The following is an 18,906-nucleotide window of genomic DNA, read 5'->3' as shown; positions in this document are numbered from 1 at the left end:
TAGGAAGGATATCTCAATATAGCTGTTAAAAAAAAGAATCAGTAATTAGGCTTAAATGTTATTTAACCTTTGTTGCATCACTAAATTCTGTGTGGTTTTTTTTTTTAAGGTCTAAGAATAGATTATATTCCAAAGTTAAAAATCTTGAAATCAATTATGTCCCAAGGCTTCAGTTCAGCTTAACATTTCAATAGAAAAGAGCCTGGTACCTAGTGCCAGGTAAGTGTTTGTTATTGCTGTTGTCATGACCATTATTGTCCTCCTCTTTTCAAAAGAGCCCTGTGAGGTAGGCATGATTAAGGACATTTTCAAGGAGAATAAACAGACTCAGAGAGGGTAAGTGATTTTCTCAGTAAATGACCTGAGAAGGCTGGGATCTGAACCCATGGTAGTCTGGCCCCAGAGCCCAGGCAGATGGCCTTAGTTCCTCCCCAGACTAATCCACTCTACAGAACTGCTGGGCAGAGAGGTCTGATCATTCTTCTGCTCATTAGGAATGAAATGGTACCATTTTTACCTCGTGCTTTTTCCCATGCTGTCACATGGACAGTACATGTAGAAACACTTTGGAAATGGGAAATCCTACCAAATGTTAGATTTTTTTCGAAAGTCAGCTTTAAACGTTTTTGACAGTCTCAAGTAAAGGTCCTTGTTAGAGAAACCGTCATCACTGTACCTTCTTTTATGAAGTCAAAGTCTTCAAGACAGTACTCAGAATTCAATAAATAGGTTTTACTATGTAGATGAACAAAGTTTTAAGTGAGTGAAGACAGCAGCTGAGGTCAGGCCAAGCTGAGATCCCTCAGAAGCCAAGTAAATGGAGACCTTGGCTTCATCAGCCCTGAGCCATTTAACATTTCCTATTAGGCTTAGCAGGAAAGTATGACAGTATTACTTTGATTTTTTGTTGATCCCGCTTGATATCGGCATCCAGTTGCTTCCTTTTTTCATTTTCTTCTCGAAGTCTTTTTTGCAGCTGTACCTTTTGATATTTCATGTGATCTACATTCTGCTCTAGTTCGGTAGCACGTTTCTCATTTTGGATCGAGAGTGATGCCAATTTCTTACTGTTTTGTTGCTTCTTCTGTAAGACCTGCAGATCATATGGAATATTTCAAAATGAAAAATTGCATCTCTAACAAACCTCCAGTAAACTTAAACTTCTCATTCTATGGCAAAGGTAAGCATTTTGCCTAGATTTTCATTATTTCTGACAGGCTCCTAATTGTTTCCTACAGGTCTACTTTGACAATTGGGCCACTATCATAATCTTTACTGGATTTCATGAATGATGAGCCTCCCTGATACTTATCAGCCAAACAGAACAAAGCTGGTATCTTTGCTTTATTGTTTTTAAAAAATGATAAAAATTAAAATATAAAACTGTACTTCTATTTTAAAAGACTTATCTCAGACCTCAAATCTACTGTTCTGTTTCCCAACACTAAATTACCAATTTCTTAACTATTCTTCCAGAAATAATTAATATGCATGCAAATAACTTCATATATATTCTAAATAGACTATTTTTCACCTCACTTTTGCTCTATTAATCTTAGAGATCTTTTCACAGAAATTTGTTCCATGTGATTGCAAAGTAGTCCACTGGGCTCCTCTTTTTTATCCAGCTATAGCCTAAATAATTAATCCCTAAGTTAAGATAATCAGAACTGATACCATTTGCCTTACAGTAACTAACCGTTACAATTACCATTTTAATTCTCTTAAAGCTTCTCCTCATCTTGCTAAATTATTGATGAGTAGCATAAAATATGTGTGAATGTTTGCAAAGAGTTTACACTACTAATAGAAAATATCAGTGTTCCAATTTAATCCTCATCAAACAAACATATATTTTAAACCCGTACTATGTGCTTCAGCATTGTACTACTACCTCTCATATGACATAAAAAGGGCGAAGTCATTTGTAAATTATGCAGACTACAGTTATTTCCCTTATTTGGCAATAAATTGTTGGCAAAAACACCTTTTGTTTTCATTAAACTAGGCATTCACAGAGGCTTTGTTACTTAGAGCAGGACCAGTACTGGCCACAGATTGTTGTCAGCTTGCATACTGTTGGGTTCAGCTGACACTGCATCGAGACATTTTGATACAGGGAGCTGTGCCCCCATGTGCCTTTCTCTCGTCATAGATGGATAACGAACAATCTGCAGGTGACTTTGAGCACCACTAGCCTGGAGGCCACAGGACTCTGTAGTTTCCCATCCCTAGATTTGGACACTGGCTTTGCAACTTACTTTTGACAGTAACTGCAATACTGGAGTAAAAATGCTAATACTGGCATTTTAGTGTCTTTCCACGTAATACTGGAAATACCAGCAGAAGTACTGATAATCTTCTTTAAGAGTGAGATAGGTTGCCATTGTCTTTTGCACTGATTCTGCACATGCTCAAAAGTGTAACTTACTGGCAGCTTTAAAGCATTAACACACTACATAACTCTCTGCATATAGGTAGACATAAAGAATACAGATTTTAGATTTTTTAAATAAAAGAATTTAAGTTTTCAAAACTTAAAAAAAACTTTATTGTACCAATAAAAACACGAGTATTTCAATATTGTAAAATGGCATGAGATGTTAGAGTACTGAAAACTGTTTTTGTCACTTCAATTATGTGACTCTGAATGAGTTACTTTACCTTTCTAAACCTTAGTTTTCTCCTTTATAAAACACAGTAAAAATACTTTCTAAAGGGTAAAATAATGATTAAATAATACATATGAAACATCTGGTATGTAGACACTTAACTGGTAACTACCACTCCTCCCCAGCCCCGCCATCATCCACATCCCCGCTGGGTGTGCATGAATAGGTCAAAGGCACAGCCATTTCTAAAACTATATGGGAATCGTGTGTCAGTCCCATGCTGTGTGGAATGTTTCTTTTGAGCTTACTTATGTTCTGTGTCTTCTTTCCTTTCCTTATCAATCCCCTTAGCAGAAAAGGATATGCAACAAGAAACATGGTAAACAAAAGGCCATGATAATTCTCAAACCCTATTAATAAGCTTTTAGTTAATCTTTTTTTTAAAAAAATTTATTTATTTATTTGACAGAGATCACAAGTAGGCAGAGAGGCAGGCAGAGAGAGAGAGGAGGAAGCAGGCTCCCTGCTGAGCAGAGAGCCCCATGCGGAACTTCATCCCAGGACCCTGGGATCATGACCTGAGCCGAAGGCAGAGGCTTTAACCCACTGAGCCAACCAGGTGCCCCTTAGTTAATCTTTTAATTCAATCATTGTAGCTGTGTTAAATATAGAATATATAAAAAAATAACTTGCTAATTCAGGTCTTCCTCAAAGCAAGAAAGTCTCAAATATACAACCTAAACTTACACCTAAAGGATCTGGGAAGAGAAGAGCAAATAAAGCCTAAAACCAGCAGAAGAAGGGAAATAATAACGATTAGAGCAGAAATAAATGATACAGAAATTTTTTTAAGAAAGTAGATCAGAGAAACTTGGAGCTGATTCTTTGAAAGAATTAACAAAGTTGATAAACCCCTAGCCAGACTTATCAAAAGGAAAAGAGAAAGGACCCAAATAAATAAAATCACAAATGAAAGGAGAGATCACAATCAAGACTGCATAAATATAAACAATTAAAAGAGAATATTATGATCACTTATATGCCAAAAAATTGGGCAATATGGAAGAAATAGATAAATTCCTAGAAATGTATAAACTATCAAAACTGAAACAGGTAGAAATAGAAAACTTGAACGGACCCATAACCAGCAAGGAATTTGACTCAGGAATGAAAAAATCTCCCAACAAATAAGTACAGGACCAGAGGGCTTCCCAGGGGAATTCTACCAAACATTTAAAGAAGAATTAATACCTATTCTTCTGAAACTGTTCCAAAAGATTCAAATGGAAGGAAAATTTCCAAACTCATTCTGTGAGGCCAGCATTACCTTGATCCCAAAACCAGACAGAGATCCCACTAGAAAGAATTACAGACCAACATCCCTGATGAACATGGATGCAAAAATTCTCAACAAGATACTAGCAAATTGTATACAATAATACATTAAAAGAATTATTCACCACGAACAAGTGGAATTTACTCCTGGGCTGCAGGGGCGGTTCAATATCTACAAATCAATCAATCAGTGTGATATACCACATTAATAAAAGGATAAGACCATACAATCTTCTCAATAGATGCAGAAAAAACATGTGACAAAGCGTAGCACCTTTTCTTGATAAAAACCCTCAAGAAAGTAGGCATAGAAAGAACATACCTCAACATCATAAAGACCATACACAAAAGTCCCGCAGCTAATACCCTCCTCAATGCGGAGGGTATATGTATGTATGTATGTGTGTGTGTATATATATATGTATATATATACTGTCAAAAAAAAAAAGAACATCACTTGGCATCAGGGAAATACAAATCAAAACCACGATGAGTTACCACCTCACACCTGTCAGAATGGCTAAAATTAATTAACACAGGAAACAGATGTGGCAGGGATGCGGAGAAAGGGGAACCCTCTTACTGTTGGTGGGAATGCAAGTTTGTATAGTCACTCTTGAAAACAGTATGGAGGTTCCTCAAAAAGTTAAAATTAGAACTACCCTACAACCCAGCAACTGCACTACTAGGTATTTACCTAAAGGCTACAAAAATAACAGATTCAAGGGGCACATGCACCCTGATGTTTATAGCAGCATTATCAACAAGAGCCAAACTATGGAAAGAGCCTGTCCATCAACTGATGAATGGATAATGAAGATGAGAGAGATACATGTATATAAAACAAAATATGACTCAGCCATCAAAAAAGAATACAATCTTCCCATCTGCAACAATGTGGATGAAACTAGAGAGTATTATGCTAAGTGAAATAAATCAGTTAGAAAAAGACAAATACCATATGGTTTCACTCATATGTTGAATTTAAGAAACAAAACAGGGGCGCCTGGGTAGCTCAGTGGGTTAAAGCCTCTGCCTTCCGCTCAGGTCATGGTCCCAGGGTCCTGGGATCGAGCCCCGCATCAGGCTCTCTGCTCAGCAGGGAGCCTGCTTCCTCCTCTCTCTCTGCCTGCTTCTCTGCCTATTTGTGATCTCTGCCTGTCAAATAAATAAATAAAATCTTAAAAAAAAAAAAAAAGAAACAAAACAGATGATCATACGGGAAGGGAAGGAAAAATAAAGTGAGAGAGAGAGAACAAACTAAGGGTTGACGGAGAGGTGGGGGTGGAGGAGAAGGGCTAAATGGGTGCTAGGTATTAAGGAGTGCACTTGTCATGTGAGCCCTGGGTGCTGTAAGTGACGAATCATTAAATTCTACTCCTGAAAGCAATACAATTCTATATGTTAACTAACTTGAATTGAAATAAAACCTTGGGGAAAAAAATCTTTGCTAAATCCACAAACAAGGCTTAAACCACAGGTGTGTATATATGATCAACAACCTCCTTAGAAAAACAATTGTTTTGATTAATACTGACAATAAAAATTATAATCAGAACTAGGGCGCCTGGGTGGCTCAGTGTGTTAAGCCGCTGCCTTCGGCTCAGGTCATGATCTCAGGGTCCTGGGATCGAGTCCCACATCGGGCTCTCTGCTCAGCGGAGAGCCTGCTTCCCTTCCTCTCTCTCTGCCTGCCTCTCTTGTGATTTCTGTCAAATAAATAAATAAAATCTTTAAAAAAAATTATAATCAGAACTAAAGTTTGAATATAAAACTATGAAATTATAAGTAAAATTTCATAATAAACACAAAGGAAAGATCTTAATTGTTTTGTTCTACTCATGTTCTGTTAACATGGGCACTTTATTAGATACTATAGTCCCAATTTTAAGGACTGAAAAGTGAAAAATGTCTGATCCCAAGACTCTCTGAGGGGAAGTGCTAAACGAAAACACGTGTTCCTGAAATAAGTATTATGAAGGAAAGTAGGACGGGCGACACATACCACTACCATGTCCTTCTCTAAGCAGTTCATATATTAAGTCCTACTATGCTACTCTGTGTTGACAGGCTACTTAGGTAAAAAAAAATTGCGGGGGAGGGCCAGATGTCTGAGGTGGAACTTGGTGTTTGGTCTGCTCATGTGCAGTGGACACTGACCTTGTTGAGAGAAAATAATTGTGGCACAGTTCCAAAAATAAACTGATCATGTTCTGAACAGGTGAACTACAATTCCACTCTCCCCACAGTGGAAACAACAGGAAAGTAATAGATCATGAATGAAAAAAATGGAGATAGTATTCTAGCAAATTCATTAGAATCGGACTGACAAAGCACTCTGATCATCCCCCAAACCGTGTGAAAATGGCTTCATTATACACAAATATCTCCCTGTAATGGAGTGTTTCTTATAGAATGACATTTTTAATGGTAGCTATTTCTGAGGGCATAGCTAAATCCAGCGTTAGGAAATCAAGAATGAGATGTCAGTTACGAACCTTTCCTAAAGCAATCAGCGAGTTTCAGAAAACGGTCTGAAATAATAGCATTTGCTGAGTGTGTGTACAAGGTGCCCTATGCCTACCAGATGTCCTCTACGTATGATTTAATCATCAATCTTTTGTCCCTCAGAAAAGAACACAGTTCTGTGGTTATCTTTTTCTCACCATTGGTTTTTGATAAAAACTTTAATACACTTCTCGAATGAAGAATATAGGACCCAGATTAAAAGGAGGCAAACTCGCCAGCATACCGGGAAAGAAAAGCTGCCATCCCATTTCTCTTGCTGGTGAAAACCGAAACTTGCTTCTTTCCTAACCAGCTACGAAAGCAGTAAGCCTTAAATAAGTTTGCACACAACTACATTTTGAAAATTACCTGGACTCTTAGCTTTGCGGCATCCATCTTTTTACGGAACTCCTTCTGTAATTTTACCTTCAAAGCAACATCAGAAAGATCTTTGTTTTCTAGCTCTTGCAGCTGCTTCTCCGTTTCACTTAATTCCACCTTCGCCCGTTCTGCTTCGTGCTCAAGTTTTGTTACTTTCAGAGAATACTGTTTGCTTACAGACTTGGCATCGTTACCTTCACCGCAGTAATAATAGTAACAACAATTATAAATTACGCTTAAAAAAATAAATGAAGTAAAATATCAAAACCCCAAAAATGCTCTATTCTGCAAAATCCAGTTGGGCGTGTAGTTCTTTAAGAACCCAGCTGTCCTCACTCATCCCCATCAAATACAACTTGCCACCTGGCCTCTTAATAATCATCTGCTTACTGACTGTTCGCACCTGGTGCCAGTCCAGCCTCTCACAGGCTCATCTCTATGTGTTTCTGATTTTCTGAATTTGGGGTTTTAGCTTTGCTGGCATCAGACTCCCAGTAAGAAAAATACTTGGGGTGATTCTTTGGCTTTTTGCTTACTACACCTTGGCTTCCCAGTACCTGTAATCTTGTTTTCTCTATTATGAAAAATTCCCAACACAGCAAAACTAAAAAAATAATCTGATGAACCCCCATCACTGAGATTTGAGAGTTCACAAGATTTTGCCATAGTTGGCTTCATCTATGCCTATCTTCCCTTAATTTGCTGAAGAACTATAAAACAATCAGATGTCCTGTCATGGCAACCTACAGATACTTCAATAAACATCTACTCCAAATATGGGCATAGCCAAAAATTCTGTCACACCTCACACCATTAATCCCTACCTGACCCTATTCAGACTTGCCCAATTGTCTCAAAATGTCTTTTACAATTGGTTTATTGTAATCACCATCCAAAAAAGCCCTAGAATACATCTGATTTTGTCTCTTATGAATCTTTCACTCTAGAGTGGACCCCCTCTTTTTCCATTCAGTTGAACTTGTCAAAGATGAACTTTTTCAATCATTTTCTAGTATTTGGAGTATAGAGAAAAACAGAATACAGATATTTCTGTATCTCTATTCGCCCTAAACTCAGCTACTGACCCTAAAAACTTGGTTCTGATTTGTTCTGAACAGTCAACTTATCCCTGAACTAAAGTAGCAAACTTGTGGCAATGGAAGAGTCCAAAGCTCGCGGGATGAATTATCCCCAGGGCAAGTGTGTTCTACTGCTGTACTGAAAAATCCCCATTTTTTAATAAAAAGCAATGATGGAACTAAATGCACTGAGTTGTCTTCTGGCTCTAGAACTCTCTGGTTATATCTAACTTTAAAATACACATGGCTACTATATTTGAATGAATTTAAGACCCCCTATATTGTTCAACACACCAGTACTTAGTGAGTCACTAAGAAGAAAGGGAGAGTGCCGTTTACACCAGGTACATGACAAAATGCCCGGATGCCATGCAGGGTAAGGTGCATCCTGATTTCAAAGATATGAAAATGTAAAAGAAATGAGGAGAAATGATGAAATACAGGGTGGTCGTCACTTATTGTTGGCTGAAATCACTGCTGTTTGGGGGAAGACTTCAGTGAGGAGGCTCTGGAAAACAAGCACATGGTGACCCTTTTGTGAGTCACCATCTCTAAGGAAAGCTCCAAACCGCCCTTGGTTCAAACGAGTAAGAAGAGGACCCTCTCTGTGCAAGTTCAAGTATCCTCCACCTTAATGCAACCAGGATGAGTACCCTGGGCTACAAAAGTGTGCTTGTTTAGGGAGAGATCCCACAGCGGCCTCACCTATCAAAAAGAAAATCATTTGTTCCAGAAGGGCACGTAGCCTTAACCTCCGCAGGCTGTACCCTGGTGGAGAAGCTATTTACACTCCTAAATCAGGTCCTCAACGCTCCTGAGAGAGATTTACTGGCATTGATGCTGCCTGTGAAGGAGGAGCATGGTCAAGCTCACTTAAACATCTAGGACACCGGGAGCTAGAATGATGCAAACAGATTACATTAGTCACTAGGACTGAGGAAGGGAAATGCATTGGGACAGTGGTTAGGGAGAGGAGGATGAGAAAAGAGGCCAGCCAACCAGAAAACAAGCTTCCCAGAAAGAGGAAGGAAGTGGGAAAGCAGATTGCCCCTTGCTGGCAGAGGAGCTGGGAGCCACCACCATTCATGTAATCTGAGCATGATTATAGCCTCGGGCTTAAAGAAAAAAAAAATGGTAACATTTCCTTCAGTTCCCTTAAATGTGACCCATGTTTCACTGAAGCTGAAAAAAGAAATGCTGTGGTTTATTATCCTTTCAATTCCTTACCGAATTTCAAAGTAGTCAAAGCTCACCCTTTGAGTCTATTAGGGGCAAAGACCCTCAAAGACTGCGACATGCTTTTCAAGACCACCTGATGATGTAGCTAAAGAGTGAGGAGAGGATGCGGTACATACACCCAACCAGATAGAATCTGAAACTAAGGGGAAGAGCTAAAAGCTCAGCTCGCTAAGGGTATAGCTCTCAAGATAAATCCTTACATCTTCAGAGAAATAAAAATGATCTACATTTGAAACGTTTATTAATAATGTTGAAAACAAACTATCCAAAAGAATAAGGACTAGTAATTTAATATTAAAGTGAGTTAGAAAAATAGCTGATATATTCCCAGATACCTAGTACAATGTTTCTTTAAAAGTGGCAAAAAACATTAAGTACCCCTAAAGTTTCAGCACAACACAGAGTTCCCAGTGGTACAACCATTCATAGCTGAAATCCCAGTGTAACAATGTTCTTCTGAGAACTAACGTCCACCTATTGGCTATGAAACATACCTTGTTATGCCATGTTCCAAGCTACAGTGGACAGAGCTCAGGGTAAAAAACTAAAATAAATGTTACAACATCAGAAGCAATTTTAGAAGATTTTCTTTCTCATATAAGCTTGTTCACAGGACAGTATTACCTGTTTTTATTAATTCCTTAATCAGGTCTTCCTTCATCTTGATGTTAATTGTAAGTTCTCTCATTTTTTGTTTAGCTTCAGTTAGTATGAGTTCTGAATTCCTTAATTTTTGCAAATTCATATCTTGACTCTCTTGAAGACATTCAATCTTTAAATCTTTAAAGAAAAAGAAGCACAAACTCAATACACACAAAACAGATAATCATATCAAAAAATGGGCAGAAGATATGAACAGACACTTCTCCAACGAAGACATACAAATGGCTATCAGACACATGAAAAAATGTTCATCATCACTAGCCATCAAGGAAATTCAAATTAAAACCACATTGAGATACCACCTGACACCAGTTAGAATGGCCAAAATTAGCAAGACAGGAAACAACGTGTGTTGGAGAGGATGTGGAGAAAGGGAAACCCTCTTACACTGTTGGTGGGAATGCAAGTTAGTGCAGCCACTTTCGAGAACAGTGTGGAGATTCCTGAAGAAATTAAGAATAGAGCTTCCCTATGACCCTGCAATTGCACTGCTGGGTATTTACCCCAAAGATACAGATGTAGTGAAAAGAAGGGCCATCTGGACCCCAATGTTTATCGCAGCAATGGCTACGGTCGCCAAACTGTGGAAAGAACCAAGATGCCCTTCAACGGATGAATGGATAAGGAAGATGTGGTCCATATACACAATGGAGTATTATGACTCCATCAGAAAGGATGAATACCCAACTTTTGTAGCAACATGGACGGGACTGGAAGAGATTATGCTGAGCGAAATAAGTCAAGCAGAGAGAGTCAAGTATCATATGGTCTCACTTATTTGTGGAGCATAACAAAGAACATGGAGGACATGGGGAGATGGAGAGGAGAGGGAGTTGAGGGAAACTGGAAGGGGAGATGAACCATGAGAGACTATGGACTCTGAAAAACAACCAGAGGGTTTTGAAGGGGCGGGGGGGTGGGAGGTTGAGGAACCAGGTGGTGGGTAATAGGTAGGGCACGTACTGCATGGAGCACTGGGTGTGATGCCAAAACAATGAACACTGTTATGCTGTAAATAAACAAAAAAAAAAAAAAAGAAAGAAAGAAAGAAAAAGAAAAAGAAGCAAAACTGAGAAAACTACAGGCTCATAAACTATTCCATAGCAGTGGAGTTAAATAAGAGAAGCAGACAGAGAAACAGTCTAGAGGTAGCATAGGAAGAGGCAAACAGCAAGGGAAAGGAAAAAAAAAAACACATGGCAATTGGGACTTTAATATTCTAGCTTATGGTGAGCTTCAGTCATATCCTGTGGGTTCTGATACATAGTATTTCATTGCCCTTAGATATGTGGTTTCCTAGTTTCTTTAATCTGAGTTATTTTTTTAAAAGGGGCACCTGGGTGGCTCAGTTAAGCGACTGCCTTTGGCTCAGGTCATGATCCTGGAGTCACAGGATCGAGTTCTACAGCGGGCTCCCTGCTCAGCAGGGCGTCTGCTTCTCCCTCTGACCTTCTCTTCTCCCCTTTCATGTCTTGCTCGCTCTCATTCTCTCTCTCACATAAATAAATAAAATCTTTAAAAAAAAAAAAAAAAGTGTAAGATCTCCAGGGTGGGTAGAGGGTTGAAATGTTTTCCCATTAACTTCTACTTTTATTGTAATCGGAGAATGTGGTCTACACCAGACTACTCAAAGCATAGTCCAGCACTGTGGCTACTGGAACGTAAGTCAACTATGTCACTGTTTTAATTCAGCTAACTTCTTTTCTTTCTTTCTTTTTTTTTTCACAGCAAGACTTCCTCAGTTAAGAAGCTAGGGCACTGATTTAAATTCTGGAATAAATTTCTTACCTGATTGTAAAGCAGTACCAAACAGGTCAAGGATGGCTACTTGAGTAGGCACTATTTAAACATTTGTAGCACTATCTGTACTATTTATACATTTTAAAATGTTTGTGATATAGTCATTTTTGTTAATATTACATACATAAGCTTTCAAAGTTAAGAGACTCTCTATTTTCATAGTGTAGGACTTATCTATTATATAACTGATATTCCCTATGCTCTTTCTTTTCGTGTTTTGACCACTCACAGGCCAAGAGAAACGTTAAAAATCAACGTAAGTTTTGGCAACACAAATGTTTTGATGCTGTTTTTGATGCTTATCAGTTGTATACTAGAACATTCTGAGCACTCAGCAGACTAATTTGGCTCTAATGTTGCATGCATCACTACCGGTAAGCAGGTGCACCACTGAAGCAGTAGACAACTAGTACATTACTTTCTCTCTTTTTTAAGATTTTATTTATTTGAGAGACAGAGAGAGAGAGAACAAGCAGGGGGTGGGGCAGAGGGAGATGCAGACCCCCAACCAAGCAGGGAGCCCAATGAGGGCTGATCCCAGGACCTGAGCCGAAGGCAGACAGAGCCCACTGAGCCACCCAGGCACCCTAGTAAATTACTTAAACTGTATTTTTTTTTAAAAGATTTTATTTATTTATTTGACAGACAAAGATCACAAGTAGGCAGAGAGGCAGGCAGAGAGAGAGGAGGAAGCAGGCTCCCTACTGAGCAGAGAGCCCGATGCGGGGCTCGATCCCAGGACCCCGGGATCATGATCTGAGCCAAAGGCAGAGGCTTTAACCCACTGAGCCACCCAGGCGCCCCACTTAAACTGTATTTTAAAGTAGTCCAGAGTACAATGCAATATCAACTCAAGTTTGGATACAAGTTCCCCATTCTGAGACATTTAGCCTATAGCTCTAGCCAGAATTGATTTTGGGGAAAATTTTTTTATTAAGCAGTACGGAGTGAAAAATTAGAGATAGAAGAGAGAACATAAAGGAAGTTCCACCAACCAGGAAAGCACACTTACCAAGTTCCCATCTTTGAGAACTCCTAGATACTTCTTATATTAATGACTAAAGAAAAAGAGAAGTGTTGTAAACATTAAATCTAAATAACTTGAGAAAGTCTGTGTACCTTCATTCCCCAAACTTGACTTTTGTGTTTGATCCTGAATGTCATTCAATTCAACAAGAGAACAAACAGAGCCTGGCTTTTGAATCCATGAGCGACTTCTACATCTAAAAAAAAAAAAAAAAAAAAAAAAAAAAATCAGGATCAAAGGTAACTTGTCTGTTAGTATCTTCTCATCTGCCCTCAAACTGGTTTCCCCAAAACTGACAGTAATGTTAAAAAATTATTAATTATATAAACAGAATTTTACTAATATTCCTCAAAACAAAAGGCTATCTTCCCCCAAGCTGAACTCAGTGGAAAATGTATTATGTTTGTTGCCACCATGGCAGCAAAATCAAGAAATCCAAAAATACTCTCTCCGAAAATTAAAATCCAACAACTAAAAAGGCCCTACATGCAAAATTTTAAGATGGATAACTTGTGTTCAAACACTGGTTTCATAACACATTAGCAGACAACACATTTAGCAAAAACTACCTACTCTTATATTAAATGGTAGAGTTACATGTTAATGAAAAAAAGACCTATACCTACATTGATTGCATCATATGTTTATTAAATTAGTCAATTTTTTTAACATACCTAATTTCAGATTTCTCTTGGCCTTCAGATTCTTCATCATCACTGTTGTCAGAAAATTGGCAGTGCAGGACTTCATCTTGTTCTTCTATGTGACCCAGCAGCATCTGACTTCGTGTTCGAAATCCAGCAACTACTCGATCCAGAGAGTACACAGAAGGGCTTGTGAAGACCTTACAAGTACCCCAGCCAACAAAAAAAGGGATTTTTAAAAAATATTTATTTTTATCCTATTACTCTAGATGTTTTTAAAGAGGTTATTAGACAGTTGTGCTTAAAATGGCCAATTACTGAAAATATCCAAAAGTCAAAATAAATTTCACAGGGCTGTTGTGCCCCATGGACACATACATCTTTTAGAATCTACACAGCTCTTCCTTCTTCTAGAAAGCTCCCTATCTATTCAAAAATGAAAACAAAGAGAGGCAGGAGTGAAAACATCACAGCTCTTAAACACAGCACAGCCACTCCCCAACCATGTGAAAGCCATATCCAGCGTGATAAGAGGCAATGACACATTGTGTACTACACTGCAGGAAATCCAAATGCATTTACTCACACTTTACATGTGGTGGTGAGGGAAAGCCGACTTAATGCTCTAAGTGACACAGTAAACATGTATCATGGATAAATAGATTTTCATGGCCCAGCCTGGGAACTTTCTATATTATAACATGCGTCTATTAGCAATGCACCTTAAGCTCTCAAAAAATGACCCTGGAGGGGCACCTGGGTGGCTCAGTGGATTAAGCCGCTGCCTTCGGCTCAGGTCATGATCTCAGGGTCCTGGGATCGAGCCCCGCATCGGGCTCTCTGCTCTGCAGGGAGCCTGCTTCCTCCTCTCTCTGCCTGCCTCTCTGCCTACTTGTGATCTCTCTCTCTGTCGAATAAATAAATAAAAATCTTAAAAAAAAAAAAAAAAAAAAATGACCCTGGAGGGGCGCCTGGGTAGTGCAGTCAGTTAAACATCCAACTCTTTTGTTTTTCCTTCCTTTTTTTTTTCTTCCCATTTTTTTTTTAAGATTTTATTTATTTATTCGACAAACAGAGATCACAAGCAGGCAGAGAAACAGGCAGAGAGAGAGGAGGAAGCAGACTCCCTGCTGAGCAAAGAACCCGACTCGGGGCTCGATTCCAGGACCCTGGGATCATGACCTGAGCCGAAGGCAGAGGCTTTAACCCACTGAGTCACCCAGCCACCCCAGCAACTGACTCTTGATATTGGCTCAGGTCATGACTTCAGGGTTGTGGGATCAAGCCCTACATAGGGCTCTGTGCTCAGCAGGGAGTCTGCTGGAGATTCTTTCTCTCCTTCTGCCCCTACCCCATGCCTGTTTACATGCTTGCCCCCCCCAAAATAATAAATAAATCTTTTTTTAAATGACCTTGGAAAACAACAAGAATTAGAAACTGCCTTTATTCGTTTATTCTAGTTTGAGTCACCAAATATTTTCTTTTTCACCACCTCTTTGTAACCAGACCTCAGTTTTTTCTCAAAAAAGCCAAATGAAATATTAGAGGAAACATTCAATTTATTACCAGAAATAATTATAAGCTATTAAAATTTTAACATAGAGTGGAATATGTATAACACAGATTCAAGTGATTTAAGTCTCTTACATAATCCCTCCCAGAAAAGCCTTCCTAATGCTAAAGTTTCCTTGATATCTGACTTTTGTAGCTCTGCTGTTGGCCACCTAATAAGACCATCTGTCATACTGGTACCATGATAAGTGCAGAATAAAGTTTTCTAGGTGGACTCCCCATCCTGGGGTGTGAGGGAGTAGGGAGAGGAATTACTTACAGAAGAACCAACTCAGAAGTTATTTATCTAACAAGCACAATACCCACAGGTTCATTTTGCCCCCACAACAAACAGGCTTAGGGGTTTCTCTTTGTCACAGGAATGGGAATTAATTTCAGGAGCAAATAAAATCTTTTATTCAGAGTCAAATTTTGTTCTCTAGAATTATAATTTGCTTTTAAAATTTGTCTACAAAGAAAACCAAATGATCCAGCTTTATAATGAAGACCAAATAAATTCCACAATAATTAATGATATTTAGCAAATTAAAAAGGTGTTCTTTGCCTCTTGCGGGCTCATAAAGGGTTTTATAACCTGGGCCCTTCCCACCTAAGTCCTGGGTCCTGCTTCCCCTGAATTGCTTCTGTATTCCATACTTGAGCATTTTCAACCATAATCCCAAACAGTACTGATCACTATGTAAGTACTCAAATAAGCTGATTAATAACTCAGATAACTGAGGTGTCTACAACTAGAAGCCAATATTTTATTCTAATCATTTTTTCCTAGAATTATGCAGCCACAAAGCTAGAGAGAACTTTAAAGCTTACTGAGTTCAACTATTCACGCCATCTCTGACTCTCATCTATAACGTAACTTCTGCTGAAACATTGGTTGCAGGGCCCTCACAAGCCCTAGGGCCTCACAAATCATCTCTGGCAGTTTTCACTGGTTAACCTTTCTTTATATTGCCATAGCACTTCTTCTCTGTAGTCCTACTTCTAGAGACAAAATGTAACAATAACGACAAGCCTTCAAATTTTTTTTAAATTTTATTTATTTATTTGAGAGGAGAGAGCGTATGAGCAGGGAGAGGGAGAAGCAGACTCCCCGCTGAGCTTAGAGCCTGACACAGGGCTCCATCCCAGCTCCCTGAGATCATGACCTGAGCCAAAGGCAGATGCTTAACTGACTGAGCCACCCCAGCATCCAAAGCCTTCAAATATTTGAAAACAGGCATCATGCCCCGTCTGAGTCAGAGGAAGTCCAGAGTTACTTCAGATTTTCACCAAGGTCCTTAAGCAACCTGGTTCTCTGGAAATAATCTAATTTGACTAAAAATGTTGTACCCAGACCTGAACTTGATGTTTCACATCATCATACAGAAAGATAATCTCCTACTAGTGATGCATTCGATTTGGATTCATCAGATACGCTACAACGTTGCTCAAGTCATTCACCACACACTGTGCTTTTCACAGAGCAATTTTTTTTTATTAAAGATTTTATTTATTATTTATTTGACAGACAGAGATCGCAAGTAGGCAGAGAGAGAGGAGGAAGCAGGCTTCCCGCTGAGCAGAGAGCCGGATGTGGGGCTTGATCCCAGGACCCTGGGATCACGACCCGAGCTGAAGACAGAGGCTTTAACCCACTGAGCCACCCAGGTGCCCTTCACATAGCAATTTTGTACAAAATTTCAACCAAAAGTTCCACAAAGGTTCATGAGATATAATTTGTCACTTTGCTACTGTGACGCTGGTGTATACTGCTGGAATGAGCTGCACAGCAAAGGAACCTGGTCTAAGCTAGGCAGACACAGCTTCTCTGTGTTCTGCGGTGTTCATTCTTCACCCTGAGCAGCTATGTATGCAAAGAATTAAAAAGCAAAGCAAAACAAAAACTAAATATCGCAAGCCTTCCTGTGAGATAAAATCTTAGTGAAACTGTTAACATGTAGTGTGGGGTTATGCACAGGAACTTTGTGACACAAGAATGTAATTCATTCAGGAAAAAACAAGATTTTACAGACATTTCCACTTCTGTGAAGTCTGCAGAAGACTTTTAAAATATATACCTCAAGAATACTTTGGTTGGGGCGCCTGGGTGGCTCAGTGGGTTAAGCATCTGCCTTTGGCTCAGGTCATGATCCCAGGGTCCTGGGGTCGAGTTCCACATCAGGCTCCTTCCTCTACAAGGAGCCTGCTTCTCCCTCTCCCTTTGCCTACCACTCCCCCTGCTTGTGCTTACTCTCTCTCTCTCTGTCAAATAAATAAAATCTTTAAAAAAGAATTCTTTGGTTGGTTTTCTTAGCATACAATTATGTGAAGTACTGAAAGTGATATTAGGGATGCCTGAGTGGCTCAGTCAGTTAAGCCTCTTGCCTTGATCCCAGGGTCCTGGGATCGAGTCCCTCATTGGTCTCCCTGCTCAGTAGGGAGCCTGCTTCTCCAGCTAGCCACCGCTCCTCCCGCTTGTGATCTCTTTCTCTGACAAATAAATAAAATCTTTTTTTTTTAAAACTGTATTAGTTTACCCATTGCTTTTATTTCTATTTTATATCATATTTTATCAAATCTGAAATGCTATCAATTTTAAGACATACCATTATTTTTATTCTATCGAGAAGGAAGAAAAGCTGTCAAACCATGACATGCCATCAGTTATAAAACATACCTTGCCATCAAAGATGATAAAATGTGAAAAAAAATCTAAGTCTTGTGATCAATAAAACGAGCCAGGTTTTCCCCAGCATTTGTGATATTATATTATACCTAAGCACTGACTGGGACCACCTCTGTAATTTTTCTTTCCAAAGTGCCCTGCATATGTATAATACTGACTCTTGGCTTCAAGTGTATCATATTCACCATGTTAAGAAAGTAGAAATCTGTTGTACTTTTTCTTTAAGCTTAAATCAAGATTCAATAGATAAGTTTTGGGTACTACTGAGACAGAGGTGTTTTTTCTCTTTTTTCCTGTTAACTTGATAAATAATTTGGAAACTTTTTCTTTTATTTACCTGTAAACTATTTAGTTGTGGGGGGGCGATTTCATTAGGAATTCTGCGTAAGTAGATATATCCTATAATTCCATTTTCAGATTAGGAAATAATTGAAAACAAATGTGTTTTATGATAGGAAAAGGTACACAACTGTATGCTCCTAGGATAAATATTATTCAGCTATTAAAAATTGTGATGATGGGGCGCCTGGGTAGCTCAGTGGATTAAGCCGCTGCCTTTGGCTCAGGTCATGATCTCAGGGTCCTGGGATCGAGCCCCGCATCGGGCTCTCTGCTCCGCGGGGAGCCTGCTTCCTCCTCTCTCTCTGCCTACTTGTGATCTCTCTCTGTCAAATAAATAAATAAAATCTTTAAAAAAAAAAAATTGTGATGTTATAAGAAAATACTTAATGACTGTCAAATGTTCATGATATGTTGAGAAAAGTCAGTAATTAAAGTACATCCATAAATATAACAAATAATACTTCTAAAATTAAATGAGCTTTTCGCTCTTTCCCTCCAATGTGTGTAAACAAGCATAGAAGAAATATTTCCATTAAAAAATACATTTCTGGGGCATCTGGGTGGCTCAGTAGGTTAAGCCTCTGCCTTTGGCTCAGGTCGTGATCTCAGGGTCCTGGGATTGAGCCCTGCATTGGAGTCTCTGCTCAGTGGGGAGCCTGCTTCCCCCTCTCTCTCTCTGCCTATATCTCTGCCTACTCGTGATCTCTGTCAAATAAATAAATAAAATCTTAAAAAAAAATACATTTCCAATGAAGAACAGAACAAAAGAAATATTTCCTCATATGAGGACTATTTGCAATTCAAGAAAATATCAGAGCTAATGAACTCTAAAAGAAATTAGCAGAGCTAGAAAATATTAGCTAGACTTCTGCCAAGAAGGCAAAACTCCAGGGAGAACATGAAGTGGCATTTCAGATGTCCTCTTCAGTGTAATTCAGTTAGTTCTGGTATTCAATACGAAACCCTTGTCCCACTCTTAGAACAAAGGAACAGTAAGCAGGACAGGGCTGGCCATACAACATGTCTTCCCATGCAAGCC

At 39.0% G+C, this 18,906-nt stretch overlaps 1 protein-coding gene across 2 annotated transcripts in view; it reads right to left on the bottom strand.

Moving 5' to 3' along the window:
* Positions 1–18,906, bottom strand: part of KIF27 (kinesin family member 27) — a 90,507-nt gene that overhangs the window by 37,545 nt on the left and 34,056 nt on the right. For both annotated transcript variants that reach the window (XM_046023233.1, XM_046023234.1), the window contains 5 exons: positions 13,319–13,488; positions 12,737–12,840; positions 9,779–9,934; positions 6,825–7,030; positions 896–1,093 (listed from right to left, as the gene is read on the bottom strand). In XM_046023233.1, coding sequence (XP_045879189.1) covers positions 896–1,093; positions 6,825–7,030; positions 9,779–9,934; positions 12,737–12,840; positions 13,319–13,488 — 834 coding nt within the window. The remainder of the gene's footprint in view (positions 1–895; positions 1,094–6,824; positions 7,031–9,778; positions 9,935–12,736; positions 12,841–13,318; positions 13,489–18,906) is intronic.

Source organism: Meles meles, chromosome 11 (assembly GCF_922984935.1).
Source record: "Meles meles chromosome 11, mMelMel3.1 paternal haplotype, whole genome shotgun sequence".
Lineage (NCBI taxonomy): Eukaryota > Metazoa > Chordata > Mammalia > Carnivora > Mustelidae > Meles > Meles meles.
This window is presented reverse-complemented; position numbering and strand designations above follow the sequence as displayed.